The sequence below is a fragment of the Oncorhynchus clarkii genome, chromosome 7 (assembly GCF_045791955.1).
Source record: "Oncorhynchus clarkii lewisi isolate Uvic-CL-2024 chromosome 7, UVic_Ocla_1.0, whole genome shotgun sequence".
NCBI lineage: Eukaryota > Metazoa > Chordata > Actinopteri > Salmoniformes > Salmonidae > Oncorhynchus > Oncorhynchus clarkii.
In genome coordinates, this window is record NC_092153.1 from 63,625,255 (window position 1) to 63,640,698 (window position 15,444).

Sequence of the window (15,444 nt, forward strand, 5' to 3'; positions counted from 1 at the left end):
TGCAGAATCATAAGGCCAACTGGGTAGCCCTTTTCTTCCTCACAAATAGTGTAATTCATTTGCCAGAATATGTAACATCTTGATCCCATAATATTGAAGGCAATGCGATGTTACAGCTACAGTATCTTTAGACATACAGCCAGTAGCCACCCAAAATATGAAAATGATCAATCAAATTATTCTGGCAAAGATGCCTCCATAGTAGTTTTCTAAACTGTATTCTTTGTGGATAATATAAATGTAGGCCTAATCTGTTTTTGTTAGGCAAAACCGGAGAAAAGGAAGCAAGTGTTTTCTGGTCACTAATCTGGATATGCGCCCCCTTTGCACACCAATGCTGATGACCAGTCATTGGTCAATAATCAAGACCCGTAACACATTTTGGAAGGCATATTTCGATTTAAATCATTCAGTGTGCAATTGACTAGGTATCCCCTTTCCCTTCCCTTTCCCATGCTGCGGCTACTCTCTCTGGCTTTGCGGAGAGTAATCCATGGAGACTCTGTGCCACAAAATGAGTGACAAAACATTACAAAACCTGGCCAGATAAGTCCATAGTCTTGAGGCTCCAAGTCTCAAGATATTTTATTTAATATCAAGTTGAGACACATCGATGGCTCTGAACGAACTTTATTTAACTCTCTGCAAACTGGAAACAATTTATCCGGAGGCTGCATTCATTGTAGCTGGGGATTTTAACAAGGCTAATCTGAAAACAAGACTCCCCAAATTTTATCAGCATATCGATTGCGCAACCAGGGGAGGAAAGACCTTGGACCATTGTTACTCTAACTTCCGCGACGCATATAAGGCCCTGCCCCGCCCCCCTTTCGGAAAAGCTGACCACGACTCCATTTTGTTGATCCCTGCCTACAGACAGAAACTAAAACAAGAGGCTCCCACGCTGAGGTCTGTCCAACGCTGGTCCGACCAAGCTGACTCCACACTCCAAGACTGCTTCCATCACGTGGACTGGGAGATGTTTCGTATTGCGTCAGATAACAACATTGACGAATACGCTGATTCGGTGTGCGAGTTCATTAGAACGTGCGTTGAAGATGTCGTTCCCATAGCAACGATTAAAACATTCCCTAACCAGAAACCGTGGATTGATGGCAGCATTCGTGTGAAACTGAAAGCGCGAACCACTGCTTTTAATCAGGGCAAGGTGTCTGGTAACATGACCGAATACAAACAGTGCAGCTATTCCCTCCGCAAGGCTATCAAACAAGTCTAAGGTAACTGAGCTAAATGACTACCGCCCCGTAGCACTCACATCCGTCATCAAGTCATCAAATTTGTCAAGTCATGTGATCAGACTGTTAAACAGCCACCACTAACACTGAGTGGCTGCTGCCAACACACTGACACTGACTTTAATAATGGGAATTGATGGGAAATGATGTAAATATATCGATATAAATGTTACTTACCCTACATTATTCATCTCATACGTCCATATCATCGACGGTATCCTTATGTAATACACCTCTGGAGAGAACAGTTCAATGTTCCCAAGAGCCCTACTCGAATGGGTCAGAGTTGTCCTAAAAGTGTGATTGCATCCCTGTTACACATCATTGCCATGCATTTAAACATAGTTGGCTGGTTTCCCAGATACAGATTAAGCCTAGTCCTGAACTAAAAAGCTATTTTAATGGAGAATCTCCATTCTGTCTGTCTCCTGGGGTATTGAAAGCATAGAGATACATATTTAATTCTATGATTGAGAGAATGGGATGGAGCTGACTCCAGGTGTGTCTTCTCTCCTCTGTAGGAATAGGCCCAGTCCATATGAATGATGTGGAGTGCTCTGGCTTTGAGAAGTCCCTCACAGAGTGTTACTTCAACAGAGACGCCCTGAGCTGCAGTCACGAGGAGGACGCTGCGGTTAGATGTAATGTTCCTGCCATGGGCTTCCAGAACAAAGTGAGTAGGCCTAGTAAATGCCCACCGCTCATTGGTATTACTCATATAGTACTTGTGTATTACTCATATATAACTAGTATATAAGTCTATTGCCAACTGTTGCCAAATGAAAATGAACAAATACACTAAACGTTTGTTTGTCATCTGTGGATGTGCAAAGTTTAGTTGTTGTGATTCCATCATTGATGCCAACTACAAATTTTAGCCAAACTATTTTCATAGTAGAAGAAATGCTTCTAAAAATACTTTAGATAAAGCATTTCACAGCCAAAGAGAGAATTTATGACAAATATTTTCTGTTTTCTCAGTAATTCAGAATACTCAACAAAGATGATGGAATATGCTACCTCTTTGAATCAAGTGTCTTTTTTGGCTCATAATAAACATCCAATCTGTGGCCTAGCAGGTGATCGAGTGCAGTTTTATTTTTACTGGTGTCCGCGGAGGTACTGCAAGGGGTCCACAAATGTATTATTGTAATATTTTTGAAAAATATATTTTATGTGGAGAAAAAAAGCATTTCATGAATATTGCTAGCTGCAACAGAATACCACCGTGGATAGCATTTTTATGTCTCTGCATCCAATAAAAAGGAAGTTCAGAAGCCAATGCTAACTAGCGTTAGCACAATGACTGGACGTCTAAAGGAAGAGTTATCATGGTAGCTGTTCTTGTTCATCCGACTCTGGGGAAGTAGATAAATGGCTTCATTGACAAAATCTCAAACGATACGTTTAATATGGAGGAAGTTAAAGTAATTGGAGCTAATTACAGATTTGTTTCTGTATAGAAAACTCTCAGGCAGGCCGTCTAAGTGGTACATTTCTGGATGGGAAAAACTGTTTCAGAGTCAACGTAAACAACTAAAACCAGATAGAAAGCATGCATAAAAGATATTGAACTATATTTATTTTTAGATAATACCGTTTTTGAAAACTAATAATTAAAATAGAGCTAGACATTCAGGGAGAAAATCCCCCCCAAAAACGGGCATTCATGGCACATGCCCATTGATTTTGCTATATTTGAGCAGAGGAACACAGCATTAGCCATGGCGAAATGCATAGAATTGCAGGAAATTTGCTTTAAAACTGCAAAAATGTATGGGGAAATGTGTAGAATTGCCGAAAATGTGCTTTACAACAGCAATATTTTCTCTATGCCGCCAAGATATCTTTCTAGCTAATAGACTATGTTAGAGTTTACACTTCCTCTCTCAATGAACTGTGGGGAGGTCAAAATAATGAAACTGTCTACCAAGTCTATTCATTTAAAAATGTTGATTACTTCTACTTGCCATTATTATTCAGCTGATAAGGCAAAACCTGATTTTAAATTGTTTTGCTAACAAATGGTGAAGGCTCCTTTGTCACTGGTTTGCCTGTGCGGGAGTCCATGGGCTCGACCCCTGGTATAGTGGTCTAAGCAGCTGCCCCTAAAACACATAAGCATGGATTCCAATCCGGCCCACTGCTATCTCAGCACACTTTCTCCTCCTGTCTTTCCTCTCTATCTCTGGCGTGTCCAATAAACCCAAAACATATGAGCAGAATGGGACTGCCTTTATAAACATCTAATCTCTCCTTTACTGTGTTGCAGCTGCGTCTGAGTGGTGGGCGGAACCCGTTTGAGGGGCGTGTGGAGGTGCTGGCGGAGAAGAATGACTCGCTGGTGTGGGGCACAGTGTGTAGTGATAGCTGGGGCACCATGGAGGCCACGGTCGTGTGCAGGCAGCTGGGCCTTGGGTTCGCCAGCAACGCCTTCCAGGTGCGTTTACACACATCAAACGCTCATCCCATTGGCTGGTCAGCCAGATGATCAAAAGCCTAACATTCTTTGACAAACGGTCAATTTCATCTCAGATTTTTTTATGATTATTTCAAAATCCTGTACAGTAAAACTATAACCATTGTGTTTCCGTTTCTGTGTAAGTATCGACAACATGTAATAATATCAAGGGTCAATTATACCTTTTGTGTGATTGAAACTCACAGATAAGTACAGGTTTTTACCCCAGTGTTATTTGTGTGGATGTTGGGGAAATAGTCAGGTCTAGCACTGGTGCTATTACTTCATAAAACTACCTAATTTGGTCCTACTGTGTTTCAAGTTGGCCTCAGTTATATACATCAGAGCCATGTAATCACCTCCAGTAAACTTCATATATCCATATGGGTCTGATATACTTAGCTGTAAACAGCTGGAGATGCTCACTAAAGGAAACTAGGAAAGTAAAAGGGGCTCTGACCTTAGAGTTTATAGTCTCCACACTGACAGAGGGGATGGAGTGAGGAGAGGCAACAGGTTAGCCTGGGTACCATAAACATTCACATGTACAGGCCTGTGGCGTATGTGAACAGTATACACTTGGTGGTGGGGAGCCCACCATCAGCAATCCCTATATTGGCTAGATACACTTTTCTGCTGATGTACCAGACCTATTAGTGTTGTTATTTTGATTATTTGTGTTGTTTAAAGGATTATACAAGAGCTATCTTTAGTCCCACGGTGTGCGATACACCACCTCTATGTGCATTCTTTATAAAAAACATTTTTTTTGGGGGGGGGGGGGGGGGGGGGTTCGGACGAGTCTACTGTTTGAGAGTCTGTCATCATTAAATCATTTGTAGTGTATTAACATGCTGAATGCCACTGGCAGTGGTGCTAAAAGCCTGGAAAGTATGTATGAATCATGGAAGAACTGGGTTAATGGGAGGGAGAGTTTAATGAGTGGAAATTGGACTGGGCTGATCGAGCTCAGAGTAATTGTGTGATTAAGTGCGACTTCGATTATTGTGTACTAATCCGCCTCTTAATGGCAGTCTACATAACATTTCCATGATGTGTTTGGGGATGCTTTAAATGGACTAGAAAGCACACACACATGTGCACAGACAGACAAACACACAGAAAGACACACTTTTATTTGTTACTGTGTTTTTGTTTACCTTATGTTATTTGTAGTGCTACATTGATATTGATTACTGCATTGTTGGGTTTGTAGCTAGCAAGAAAGGCATTTCACTGTACTTGTGCAGGTGACATTAAAACTAAAAACTTTCCTGCAGAGATCCAGTAATGTTATGTTAACAGAGGTTCATCTGTTACAAAAGCCTGGTGGAAAGTAGAGCAGAGACGGAAGCAGCAGAGCCTGTCCCGTGGAGAATAGAGCAGAGAAGGAAGCAGCAGAGCCTGTCCCGTGGAGAGTAGAGCAGAGACGGAAGCAGCAGAGCCTGTCCCGTGGAGAGTAGAGCAGAGACGGAAGCAGCAGAGCCTGTCCCGTGGAGAATGGAGCAGAGACGGAAGCAGCAGAGCCTGTCCCGTGGAGAATAGAGCAGAGAAGGAAGCAGCAGAGCCTGTCCCGTGGAGAGTAGAGCAGAGACGGAAGTAGCAGAGCCCGTCCCGTGGAGAGTAGAGCAGAGACGGAAGCAGCAGAGCCTGTCCCAGATGGTGGAGCAGCAGCAGCAGCAGATTAGAGAACAGTACATCATCAAACACACAGTTTCCTGGCAGCCTGCTCTGGTTTCCCTTTCCTGACTTAATGCTCTGGTTCCCCTTTCCTGACTTACTGCTCCTCTGGTTCCTCTTTCCTGACATACTGCTCTGGTTCCTCTTTCCTGACTTACTGCTCTGGTTCCCCTTTCCTGACTTACTGCTCTGGTTCCCCTTTCCTGACTTACTGCTCCTGTTCCTCTTTCCTGACTTACTGCTCTGGTTCCTCTTTCCTGACTTACTGCTCTGGTTCTTCTTTCCTGACTTACTGCTCTGGTGCTTCTTTCCTGACTTACTGCTCAGCGCTCTAAGGCTGCATCCCAAATGGCACCCTATTCCCTATATAATACCCTATGGGCCCTGGTCAAAAGTAGTGGACTATAAAGGGAATAGGGTGCTATTTGCGACGCAAACTAAGTGTTTCTGAAGGCAGCCGAACAGATGGAAAATATGACACCAAAGTCTAAAACTCCATTCCATAGAACCCCCCCCTGAACCCCCCGTTTTACAGCAAAATACATTACATAGCAACATTTCATTTAAGATGTAGACACTGTTTCTTTAAGGATCTTGCTACTTGCTTTATAAAGCCTCATCATCAGAAACATGAAATCTAGAAAACATCCACCAGAGAAAAAGAGGCCTAACCCATATGCTATTCACTTTCTCAATTACATATTGTCTATCTTCTCAAGGAGATTTGGACAACTATCAGAATGGGTTCTACTAGGCAGATGTTCCCATATCTCAACAATAGCAAAATTGGGGTTAAGTGCCTTGCTCAAGGGCACATTCACAGATTTTTGCACCTTGTCGGCTTGAGTATTGAAATCAAACTTTATTTGTCACATGCGCGGAATACAATAAGTGTAGACCTTACCGTGAAATGCTTACTTACAAGCCCATAACCAACAGTGCAGTTCAAGAAGAGTTAAGAAAATATTTACCAAATAAACTAAAGTAAAAAATAACAAAAAGTAACACAATAACGAGGCTATATACAGGGGGCACCGGTACCGAGTCAGTGTGCAGGGGTACAGGTTAGTTGAGGTAATTTGTACATGTAGGTAGGGGTGAAGTGACTATGCATAGATGTCACTGTTGTTGTCAGCAAACTTAATGATGATGTTGGAGTCGTGTTTGTGCCCGCAGTCGTGGGTGAACAGGAAGTACAGGAGGGGACAAAGTACACACCCTTGAGGGGCCCCAGTGTTGAGGATCGGCATGGCAAACGTGTTGTTGTCTACACTTACCACCTGGGGGCAGCCTGTCAGGAAGTCCAGGATCTAGTTGCAGAGGGAGGTGTTTAGTCCCAGGGTCCTTAGCTTAGTGATGAGCTTCATGGGAACTATGGTGTTGAACACTGAGCTGTGGTCAATGAAAAGCATTCTCACATAGGTGTTCCTTTTGTCCAGGTGGAAAGGGCAGTGTGGAGTGTGATTTGAGATTGTGTCATCAGTGGATCTGTTGGGGCGGTGTGCAAATTGGAGTGGGTCTAGGGTATCTGGGAGGATGCTGTTGATGCCATGACCAGCCTTTCAAAGCACTTCATGGCTACCGACGTGAGTGCTCCGGGGCGGTAATCATTTAGGCAGCTTACCTTCGCTTCCTTGGGCTATGATGGTGTGCTTGAAACATGTAGGTATTACAGACACTTGCCAGGTGGTCCGCGTATGCTTTGAGTACACATCCTGGTAATCCATCTGGGCCCGCGGCTTTGTGTATGTTGATCTGTTTAAAGGTCTTGCTCATATCTGCTCCTGAGAGCGTTATCACACAGTCAACAGCTGGTGCTCTTGCGCATGCTTCAATGTTGCCTGCCTCGAAGCGAGCATGAAAGGCATTTCGCTCGTCTGGTAGGCTTGCATCACTCGGCAGCTAGCGTCTGGGTTTCCCTTTGCAGTACGTAATAGTTTTCAAGCCCTGCTACATCTTTCGAGTGTCAGAGCTGGTGTAGTAGCATTCAATCTTAATCCTGTATTGACGCTTTGCTTGTTTGATGGTTCGTCTGAGGGCATAGGGGGATTTCTTATAGGCGTCCGGATTAGTGTCCCGCTCCTTGAAAGCAGCAGCTCTAGCTTTTAGCTCGAATGCGGATGTTGCCTGTAATCCATGGCTTCTGGTTGGGAAATGTACATACAGTCACTGTGGGGATGACGTCGTCGATGCACTTATTGATTAAGACGATGGCTGAGGTGGTATACTCCTCAATGCCAATGGACGAATCCCGGAACATATTCCAGTCTGTGCTAGCATAACAGTCCTGTAGCGTAGCATCCGCTATTTAGTTTTAGCTTGAAAGCAGGAATCAGGAGGATAGAATTATGGTCAGACTTGCCAAATGGATGGTGGGGGAGAGCTTTGTATGCATCTATCCGTGTGAAGTAAAGGTGGTCTAGAGGTTTTTTTTCCTCTGGTTGCTCATGTGACATCCTGGTAAAAATTTGGTAAAACTGATTTAAGTTTGCCTGCATAAAAGTCCCCGGCCATTAGGAGCGCCACTTCTGGGTGAGCATTTTCTTGTTTGCTTATGGCCTTATAGAGTTGGTTGAGTGTGGTCTTAGTGCCAGCATCTTTCTGTGGTGGTAAATAGATGGCTACAAAAAAATGGTAGATAGTGTGGTCTACAGTTTATCATAAGGTACTCTACCTCAGGTGAGCAATACTTCGAGACTTCTTTAATATTAGACATTACGCACTAGCTGTTATTGACAAAAAGACACACACCCCCACCCCTCGTCTTACCAGACGTAGCTTCTCTGTTCTGCCGGTGCATGGAAAATTCCCGCCAGCTCTATATTATCCGTGTCGTCAATCAGCCACGACTCGGTTAAATATAAGATATTATAGTTCTTAATGTCCCGTTGGTAGGATAATTAAAATCGTAGGTCATTCATTTTATTTTCCAATGATTGCAAGAAGAATGGATGGCAGTGGGAGTTTACTTGCTCGCCTACGGATTCTCAGAAGGCAGCCTGATCGGTGTCCTCTTTTCCGCCTTCTTTTCTTCACGCAAATGACGGGGATCTGGGCCTGTTCCTGGGAGAACAGTATATCCTTCTCGTCAGACATGTTCAAGGAAAAATATTTGTCTAGTTAGTGGTGATGTTCTTAGGTCCAAAAGTTATTTTCTGTCATAAGACGGTAGCAGCAACATTATGTATAAAATACACTGCTCAAAAAAATAAAGGGAACACTAAGATAACACATCCTAGATCTGAATGAATGAAATATTCTTATTAAATACTTTTTTCTTTACATAGTTGAATGTGCTGACAACAAAATCACACAAAAATTATCAATGGAAATGAAATGTATCAACCCATGGAAGTCTGGATTTGGAGTCACACTCAAAATTAAAGTGGAAAACCACACTACAGGCTGATCCAACTTTGATGTAATGTCCTTAAAACAAGTCAAAATGAGGCTCAGTAGTGTGTGTGGCCTCCACGTGCCTGTATGACCTCCCTACAACGCCTGGGCATGCTCCTGATGAGGTGGCCGATGGTCTCCTGAGGGATCTCCTCCCAGACCTGGACTAAAGCATCCGCCCAACTCCTGGACAGTCTGTGGTGCAACATGGCGTTGGTGGATGGAGCGAGACATTATGTCCCAGATGTGCTCAATTGGATTCAGGTCTGGGGAACGGGCGGGCCAGTCCATAGCATCAATGCCTTCCTCTTGCAGGAACTGCTGACACACTCCAGCCACATGAGGTCTTGCATTAGGAGGAACCCAGGGCCAACCGCACCAGCATATGGTCTCACAAGGGGTCTGAGGATCTCATCTCGGTACCTAATGGCATTCAGGCTACCTCTGGCGAGCACATGGAGGCCCCCCAAAGAAATGCCACCCCACACCATGACTGACCCACCGCCAAACCGGTCATGCTGGAGGATGTTGCAGGCAGCAGAACGTTCTCCACAGCGTCTCCAGACTGTCACATCTGTCACATGTGCTCAGTGTGAACCTGCTTTCATCTGTGAAGAGCACAGGGCGCCAGTGACGAATTTGCCAATCTCAGTGTTCTCTGGCAAATGCCAAACGTCCTGCACGCTGTTGGGCTGTAAGCACAACCCCCACCTGTGGACGTCGGGCCCTCATATCAACCTCATGGAGTCTGTTTCTGACCGTTTGAGCAGACACATGCACATTTGTGGCCTGCTGGAGGTCATTTTGCAGGGCTCTGGCAGTGCTCCCCCTGCTCCTCCTTGCACAAAGGCGGAGGTAGCGGTCCTGCTGCTGGGTTGTTGCCCTCCTACGGCCTCCTCCACTTCTCCTGATGTACTGGCCTGTCTCCTGGTAGCGCCTCCATGCTCTGGACACTACGCTGACAGACACAGCAAACCTTCTTGCCACAGCTCGCATTAATGTGCCATCCTGGATGAGCTGCACTACCTGAGCCACTTGTGTGGGTTATAGACTCCGTCTCATGCTACCACTAAAGTGAAAGCACCGCCAGCATTCAAAAGTGACCAAAACATCAGCCAGGAAGCATAGGAACGGAGAAGTGGTCTGTGGTCACCACTTGCAGAACCACTCCTTTATTGGGGATGTCTTGCTAATTGCCTATAATTTCCACCTGTTGTCTATTCCATTTGCACAACAGCATGTGACATTTATTGTCAATCAGTGTTGCTTCCTAAGTGGACAGTTTGATTTCACAGAAGTGTGATTGACTTGGAGTTACATTGTGTTGTTTAATTCTTGCACTTAGCCATCCCGGATCCGGGATCGTGAATACAGCCTCAAGCTCATTACCATAACGCAACGTTAACTATTCATGAAAATTGCAAATGAAATGAAATAAATATGCTAGCTCTCAAGCTTAGCCTTTTGTTAACAACACTGTCATCTCAGATGTTCAAAATATGCTTCTCAACCATAGGAAAACAATTTGTGTAACAGTATTCATAGCTAGCGTAGCATTTAGCGTTAGCATTCAGCAGGCAACATTTTCACAAAAACAAGAAAAGCATTAAAATAAAATCATTTACCTTTGAAGAACTTCAGATGTTTTCAATGAGGAGACTGTTAGATAGCAAATGTTCAGTTTTTCCAAAAAGATTCTTTGTGTATTAGAAATCGCTCCGTTTTGTATATCACGTTTGGCTACCAAAAAAACCTGTATCCAGGAGTGTAATTATCCCCGCAAGCTCATTAGCATAACGTAACGTTAACTATTCATGAAAATCGCAAATTAAATGAAATAAATATGCTAGCTCTGAAGCTTAGCCTTTTGTTAACAACACTGTCATCTCAGATTTTCAAAATATGCTTCAACCATAGGAAAACAATCATTTGTGTAACAGTATTCATAGCTAGCGTAGCATTTAGCGTTAGCATTCAGCAGGCAACATTTTCACAAAAATCAGAAAAGCATTCAAATAAAATCATTTACCTTTGAAGAACTTTAGATGTTTTCAATGAGGAGACTGTTAGATAGCAAATGTTCAGTTTTTCCTGTAAGATTATTTGTTTAGGAGAAATCGCTCCGTTTGGTGCGTCACGTTTGGCTACCAAAAAAGACCGAAAATCCAGTCATCAAAACGGCAAACTTTTTTCCAAATTAACTCCATAATATCGACTGAAACATGGCAAACGTTGTTTAGAACCAATCCTCAAGGTGTTTTTCACATATCTCTTCGATGATATATCGTTCGTGGAAGTGTGCTTTCTCTCCTGAATCCCAGGAGAAAATGCCCGCAGCTGAAGATTACGCACCAATTTAGACAAAGGACACCGGGCGGACCCCTGGAAAATGTAGTCTCTTATGGCCAATCTTCCAATGATATGCCTACAAATACGTCACAATGCTGCAGACATCTTGAAGAAACGACAGACAGGGCAGGCTCGTTCCTGGTGCATTCACAGCCATATAAGGAGACAATGGAAAACAGAGACTCAGAAATTCTGCTCATTTCCTGTTTGAAGTTTCATCTTGGCTTCGCCTGTAGCATGAGTTCTGTGGCACTCACAGATAATATCTTTGCAGTTTTGGAAACGTCAGACTGTTTTCTTTCCAAAGCTGTCAATTATCTGCATAGTCAAGCATCTTTTCGTGACAAAATATTGCTCTTAAAACGGGCACGTTTTTTTTCATCCAATAATGAAATAGCGCCCCCATAGGTTCAACAGGTTATTAAGTGTTCCCTTTATTTTTTTGAGCAGTGTATATAATGTGTATAAAATAAGTGAAAAAGTAAGTTACAAACAACACAAAAAAACGTACAAAATAGCACAATTGGTTAGGGGCATGTAAAACGTCAGACATCCTCTTCGGCGCCATCTTAACCAGCGACCATTAGGATACTGCGCTCAAACCGCTAGGCTACCTGCCGCCCTATAGCTATGCAGGTCCATGACTTGAAGGGATGGAAATGTAGATAGGGAAACCTCTTGTTGTAAAATGACTAACAATTTTCCCTCTTGAGTTTAGAGAATGGAAGCTGGGCCTATGTTTGATGAGTTTGCCTGTGTGGTGTTATTTCTCCCTACTAGGAGACGTGGTACTGGCCGGGAGACGTGAGGGCTGATGACGTGGTGATGAGCGGGGTCAGGTGCTCAGGAACGGAGATGACCTTGGCCCAATGCCTCCATCACGGGAAACACCTACACTGCCCTCGAGGGGGAGGGCGCTTCGCTGCTGGAGTATCCTGCTCCGAGTGTAAGTCACTGATGATAACTACTGTCTGTAATTAAGGTCTAGATTTAATCAGATCAAGAGTTAACCGGCGATGGCAGACACCTAGCGGATGTTTTGGCGGTGTCTGAGGTAGAACCGAATTGGAACCGTAAAATTGGTGAGAAGTTGCTCTTGTGATCATTGTCACGAAGCCACACCCGGCCCACTCGCGTTAGAAGTTCACTTATGGATTTGGCAGTTCTACCTCCGACACATCAAAACAACCGCTATGCGGATGTCGACCAAAGCAGATCTGATTGAATAGAGCCCTAAGACCCTGAAAACTCTTGACCAACCCTCAACCCTAATACTCAAGGCACCACTGCAGGCACACAACACATACAACCTCTGCAATAGTTAGATGATTAGTAATGATGAACAATCAAATCACCATTCCACATCACTGTGTCGTGCCTAAGAACAGCCCTTAGCCGTGGTATATACCACACTCCCTCAGGCCTTATTGCTTAAATATATTCCACTCATTATCTGAATTTCATTGATACACTAAGCTGATGAATTTCAAGCAGAGACAGGCGATAGTGTATCAGTTGACTTGTCACGTAGAAAAGGTGATCTTGTACAATGTTGCACGGGGCAGAATGGTATACAACACTGTGCTACGTTTTTACACTAGCCAACAACTTGACAATATCCCTATTTCTGATGATTTATCCTACTTATGTACTGTATAAGGATAATGAAACCTTAAGACTGACATGTTTCTCAACATGCTCACAACCTGACATTGGATACAAATGTGTATCTTGTATTTTTTGCTATTAGATTAAATGGTAGTTAAAATGACTAAATGATGTATTAGTGACAACACTAAACGTTCTCATTGTATTTCATGAAACTTTTTTTATTTTTCATGAATTACTCCAGGGTGAAAGATGTGTGAAACCCCAATGAATGAACAATTAAATGTTCTTAAAGATAAGGGAATTACAAGTGTTGTCAGTTATATACCACTTACATCTGAACAATGTACCAAAGTGATTGAAAATAAAAATAAACTAACGACCTCTCCCGCCCTGGCATGCAGCGGCCCCAGACTTGGTTCTCAACGCTCAGGTGGTGGAACACACCACATACCTGGAGGACCGGCCAATGTACATACTGCAGTGTGCCAACGAGGAGCACTGTCTGTCCAGCAGCGCTGCCACCGCCACACCCTCCTCCTACCGTCGCCTGATGCGCTTCTCCTCCCAAATCCACAACAACGGACAGTCCGACTTCCGCCCCAGGGCTGCACACAACTCCTGGGTCTGGCACGACTGCCACAGGTAAAGTGGAGGATGAATTCTTTGGTCCTTCAGTTTAGCAATTTAGTTAAGTAGTGGAAGCTATGATAAAGGGGGCTGGACAATAGCATGCAAACAAGCATCATGAGCAGGAACTCTTTGTGAGTGTTACATGAGTTGAGAACAATCACAGTGCTGGAATAAAAGTCCTCTGGAGGATGTCATTTTCGCAGTCTTATGAGATCATACATTTGTGGTCATCTTGAGGCAGTGCCTGCTGTGGTTGTACAGAGGCTCGTTATGATAATGAGGGTGGTGGTGATGAACATGATTGACTGTCTATCTTCCGGTCCAGACACTACCACAGCATGGAGGTGTTCACCCACTATGACCTGCTGAGCCTCAATGGCACCAAGGTAGCAGAGGGACACAAGGCCAGTTTCTGTCTGGAGGACACCCAATGTGAAGAGGGTAAAGAGCTTTAATGTGAAAGGGGTAAAAAGGCTTTGTGTAAAACAAGTGATTCATATCACGACAAACCTCGAATACGTTCATGATTCTCTGCTCTAACACTCTTCACTGTTGTCTCCGACCTACAATAAGACTTCACTGTTGTCTCCGGAGATAACAGTGAAGTGTGTTACTGTAGGTCGGAGACAAGTGTGAAGAGCGTTAGATCGGAGACAACAGTGAAGAGTGTTACTGTAGGTCAATCTAACGCTATTCACTGTTCTCTCTGGCCGGGCAGGTACTGAGAAGAGGTACGAGTGTGCTAACTTCGGACAGCAGGGCATCACTGTTGGCTGCTGGGATACGTACAGACACGACATCGACTGTCAGTGGATAGACGTGACAGACGTCGTGCCAGGAGACTACATCTTCCAGGTGAGAATCTTAATTGATTTTTTATTCTTTCAAAACTTTTGTTTCCCCCCCATACCCCCCAGTTTTAATTTAAAATAACAATTATATTACAATAGGCATGTGATTCTATACATCCAAATTTGAAATAGGAGCAAGGTGCTTATCTTACATGAGAATCTTATAATAAACTGGGAGTAGTTACAGTTCTTCTAATCACTTCTGGTTCCATGGGGATTACAGGAGTCAATTCATTTAAAAGGAATTCACATTTAATCATTCAGCTTGTCACTTTCCCAGCATTTTAATATTGTTACAATTTCACTAATAGTTGCTGCAAACACAGCTGGCTATTTTGGTATTAGCAAGAGTATCTGGGTTATCTGATTACATCTTAAATAAACTCAGCAAAAAAAGAAATGTCCCTTTTCCAGGACCCCATCTTACAAAGATAATTCTTAAAAATCCAAATAACTTCACGCATCTTCATTGTAAAGGGTTTAAACACTGTTTCCCATGCTTGTTCAATGAACCACAAATAATTAATGAACATGCACCTGTGGAACGGTCGTTAAGACACTAACAGCTTAGGCAAATAAGGTCACATAATAAGGCAAATAAGATGGCGTAGCAGTGTAGACGTGTTTTGTTCGTCCTCTCGTGTACTTTTGTATTTTTTGTATATATTTCAATTTTTTTTCCCAATCTCTTTTCGATTTTTAATTCTAATATACCTTCCGGTAACCTGCCTCACCCAATGTGATACGGAATCGCTATTATTTTTTTTAACTTTAGAACACATTCAAGAACCTCCAGAAGCTAACCAGCTAATTAGCTACAAGCTATTTAGTCATTGTTAGCCACTGCTAGCGTCTTTTACCTTCTGCACAGATACCAGCCCTGTTCTTAGCCTGGTTATTACTCGCCAATCTACCAGTATCGGACTGTCTCTCCACAACAACGCCGGATTCCTGCCGTAATCCCTGGGCCACTACTTCTAATCTTGACAGCTAGCTTGCACCCTCCGTGGCACCCAGTACCGAAGCTATCCCTGAGGCCCACCTCCCGGCCTACTCAGCTGTTCACCCGAACCCCACTCATACACGGCTAGAGCCCAATACTCCACTGGATCCTTGCTGTAAACTCTGGACCTTGGCACCGGATCACTGCTGCTACCGATTGGCTATAGTGGCTAACGCCACTGCCACAAAGCTAGCACCAGTTAGCCGT

The 15,444-nt window shown here is 43.6% G+C and overlaps 1 protein-coding gene across 1 annotated transcript in view; it reads left to right on the forward strand.

Moving 5' to 3' along the window:
- LOC139413659 (lysyl oxidase homolog 2A-like) overlaps positions 1 to 15,444 on the forward strand; it is a 72,091-nt gene that overhangs the window by 47,361 nt on the left and 9,286 nt on the right. Inside the window, exons 7-12 of the mRNA XM_071161294.1 lie at positions 1,778 to 1,929; positions 3,529 to 3,696; positions 11,923 to 12,088; positions 13,155 to 13,395; positions 13,709 to 13,824; positions 14,102 to 14,238. Of these exons, the coding sequence (XP_071017395.1) occupies positions 1,778 to 1,929; positions 3,529 to 3,696; positions 11,923 to 12,088; positions 13,155 to 13,395; positions 13,709 to 13,824; positions 14,102 to 14,238 (980 nt within the window). The remainder of the gene's footprint in view (positions 1 to 1,777; positions 1,930 to 3,528; positions 3,697 to 11,922; positions 12,089 to 13,154; positions 13,396 to 13,708; positions 13,825 to 14,101; positions 14,239 to 15,444) is intronic.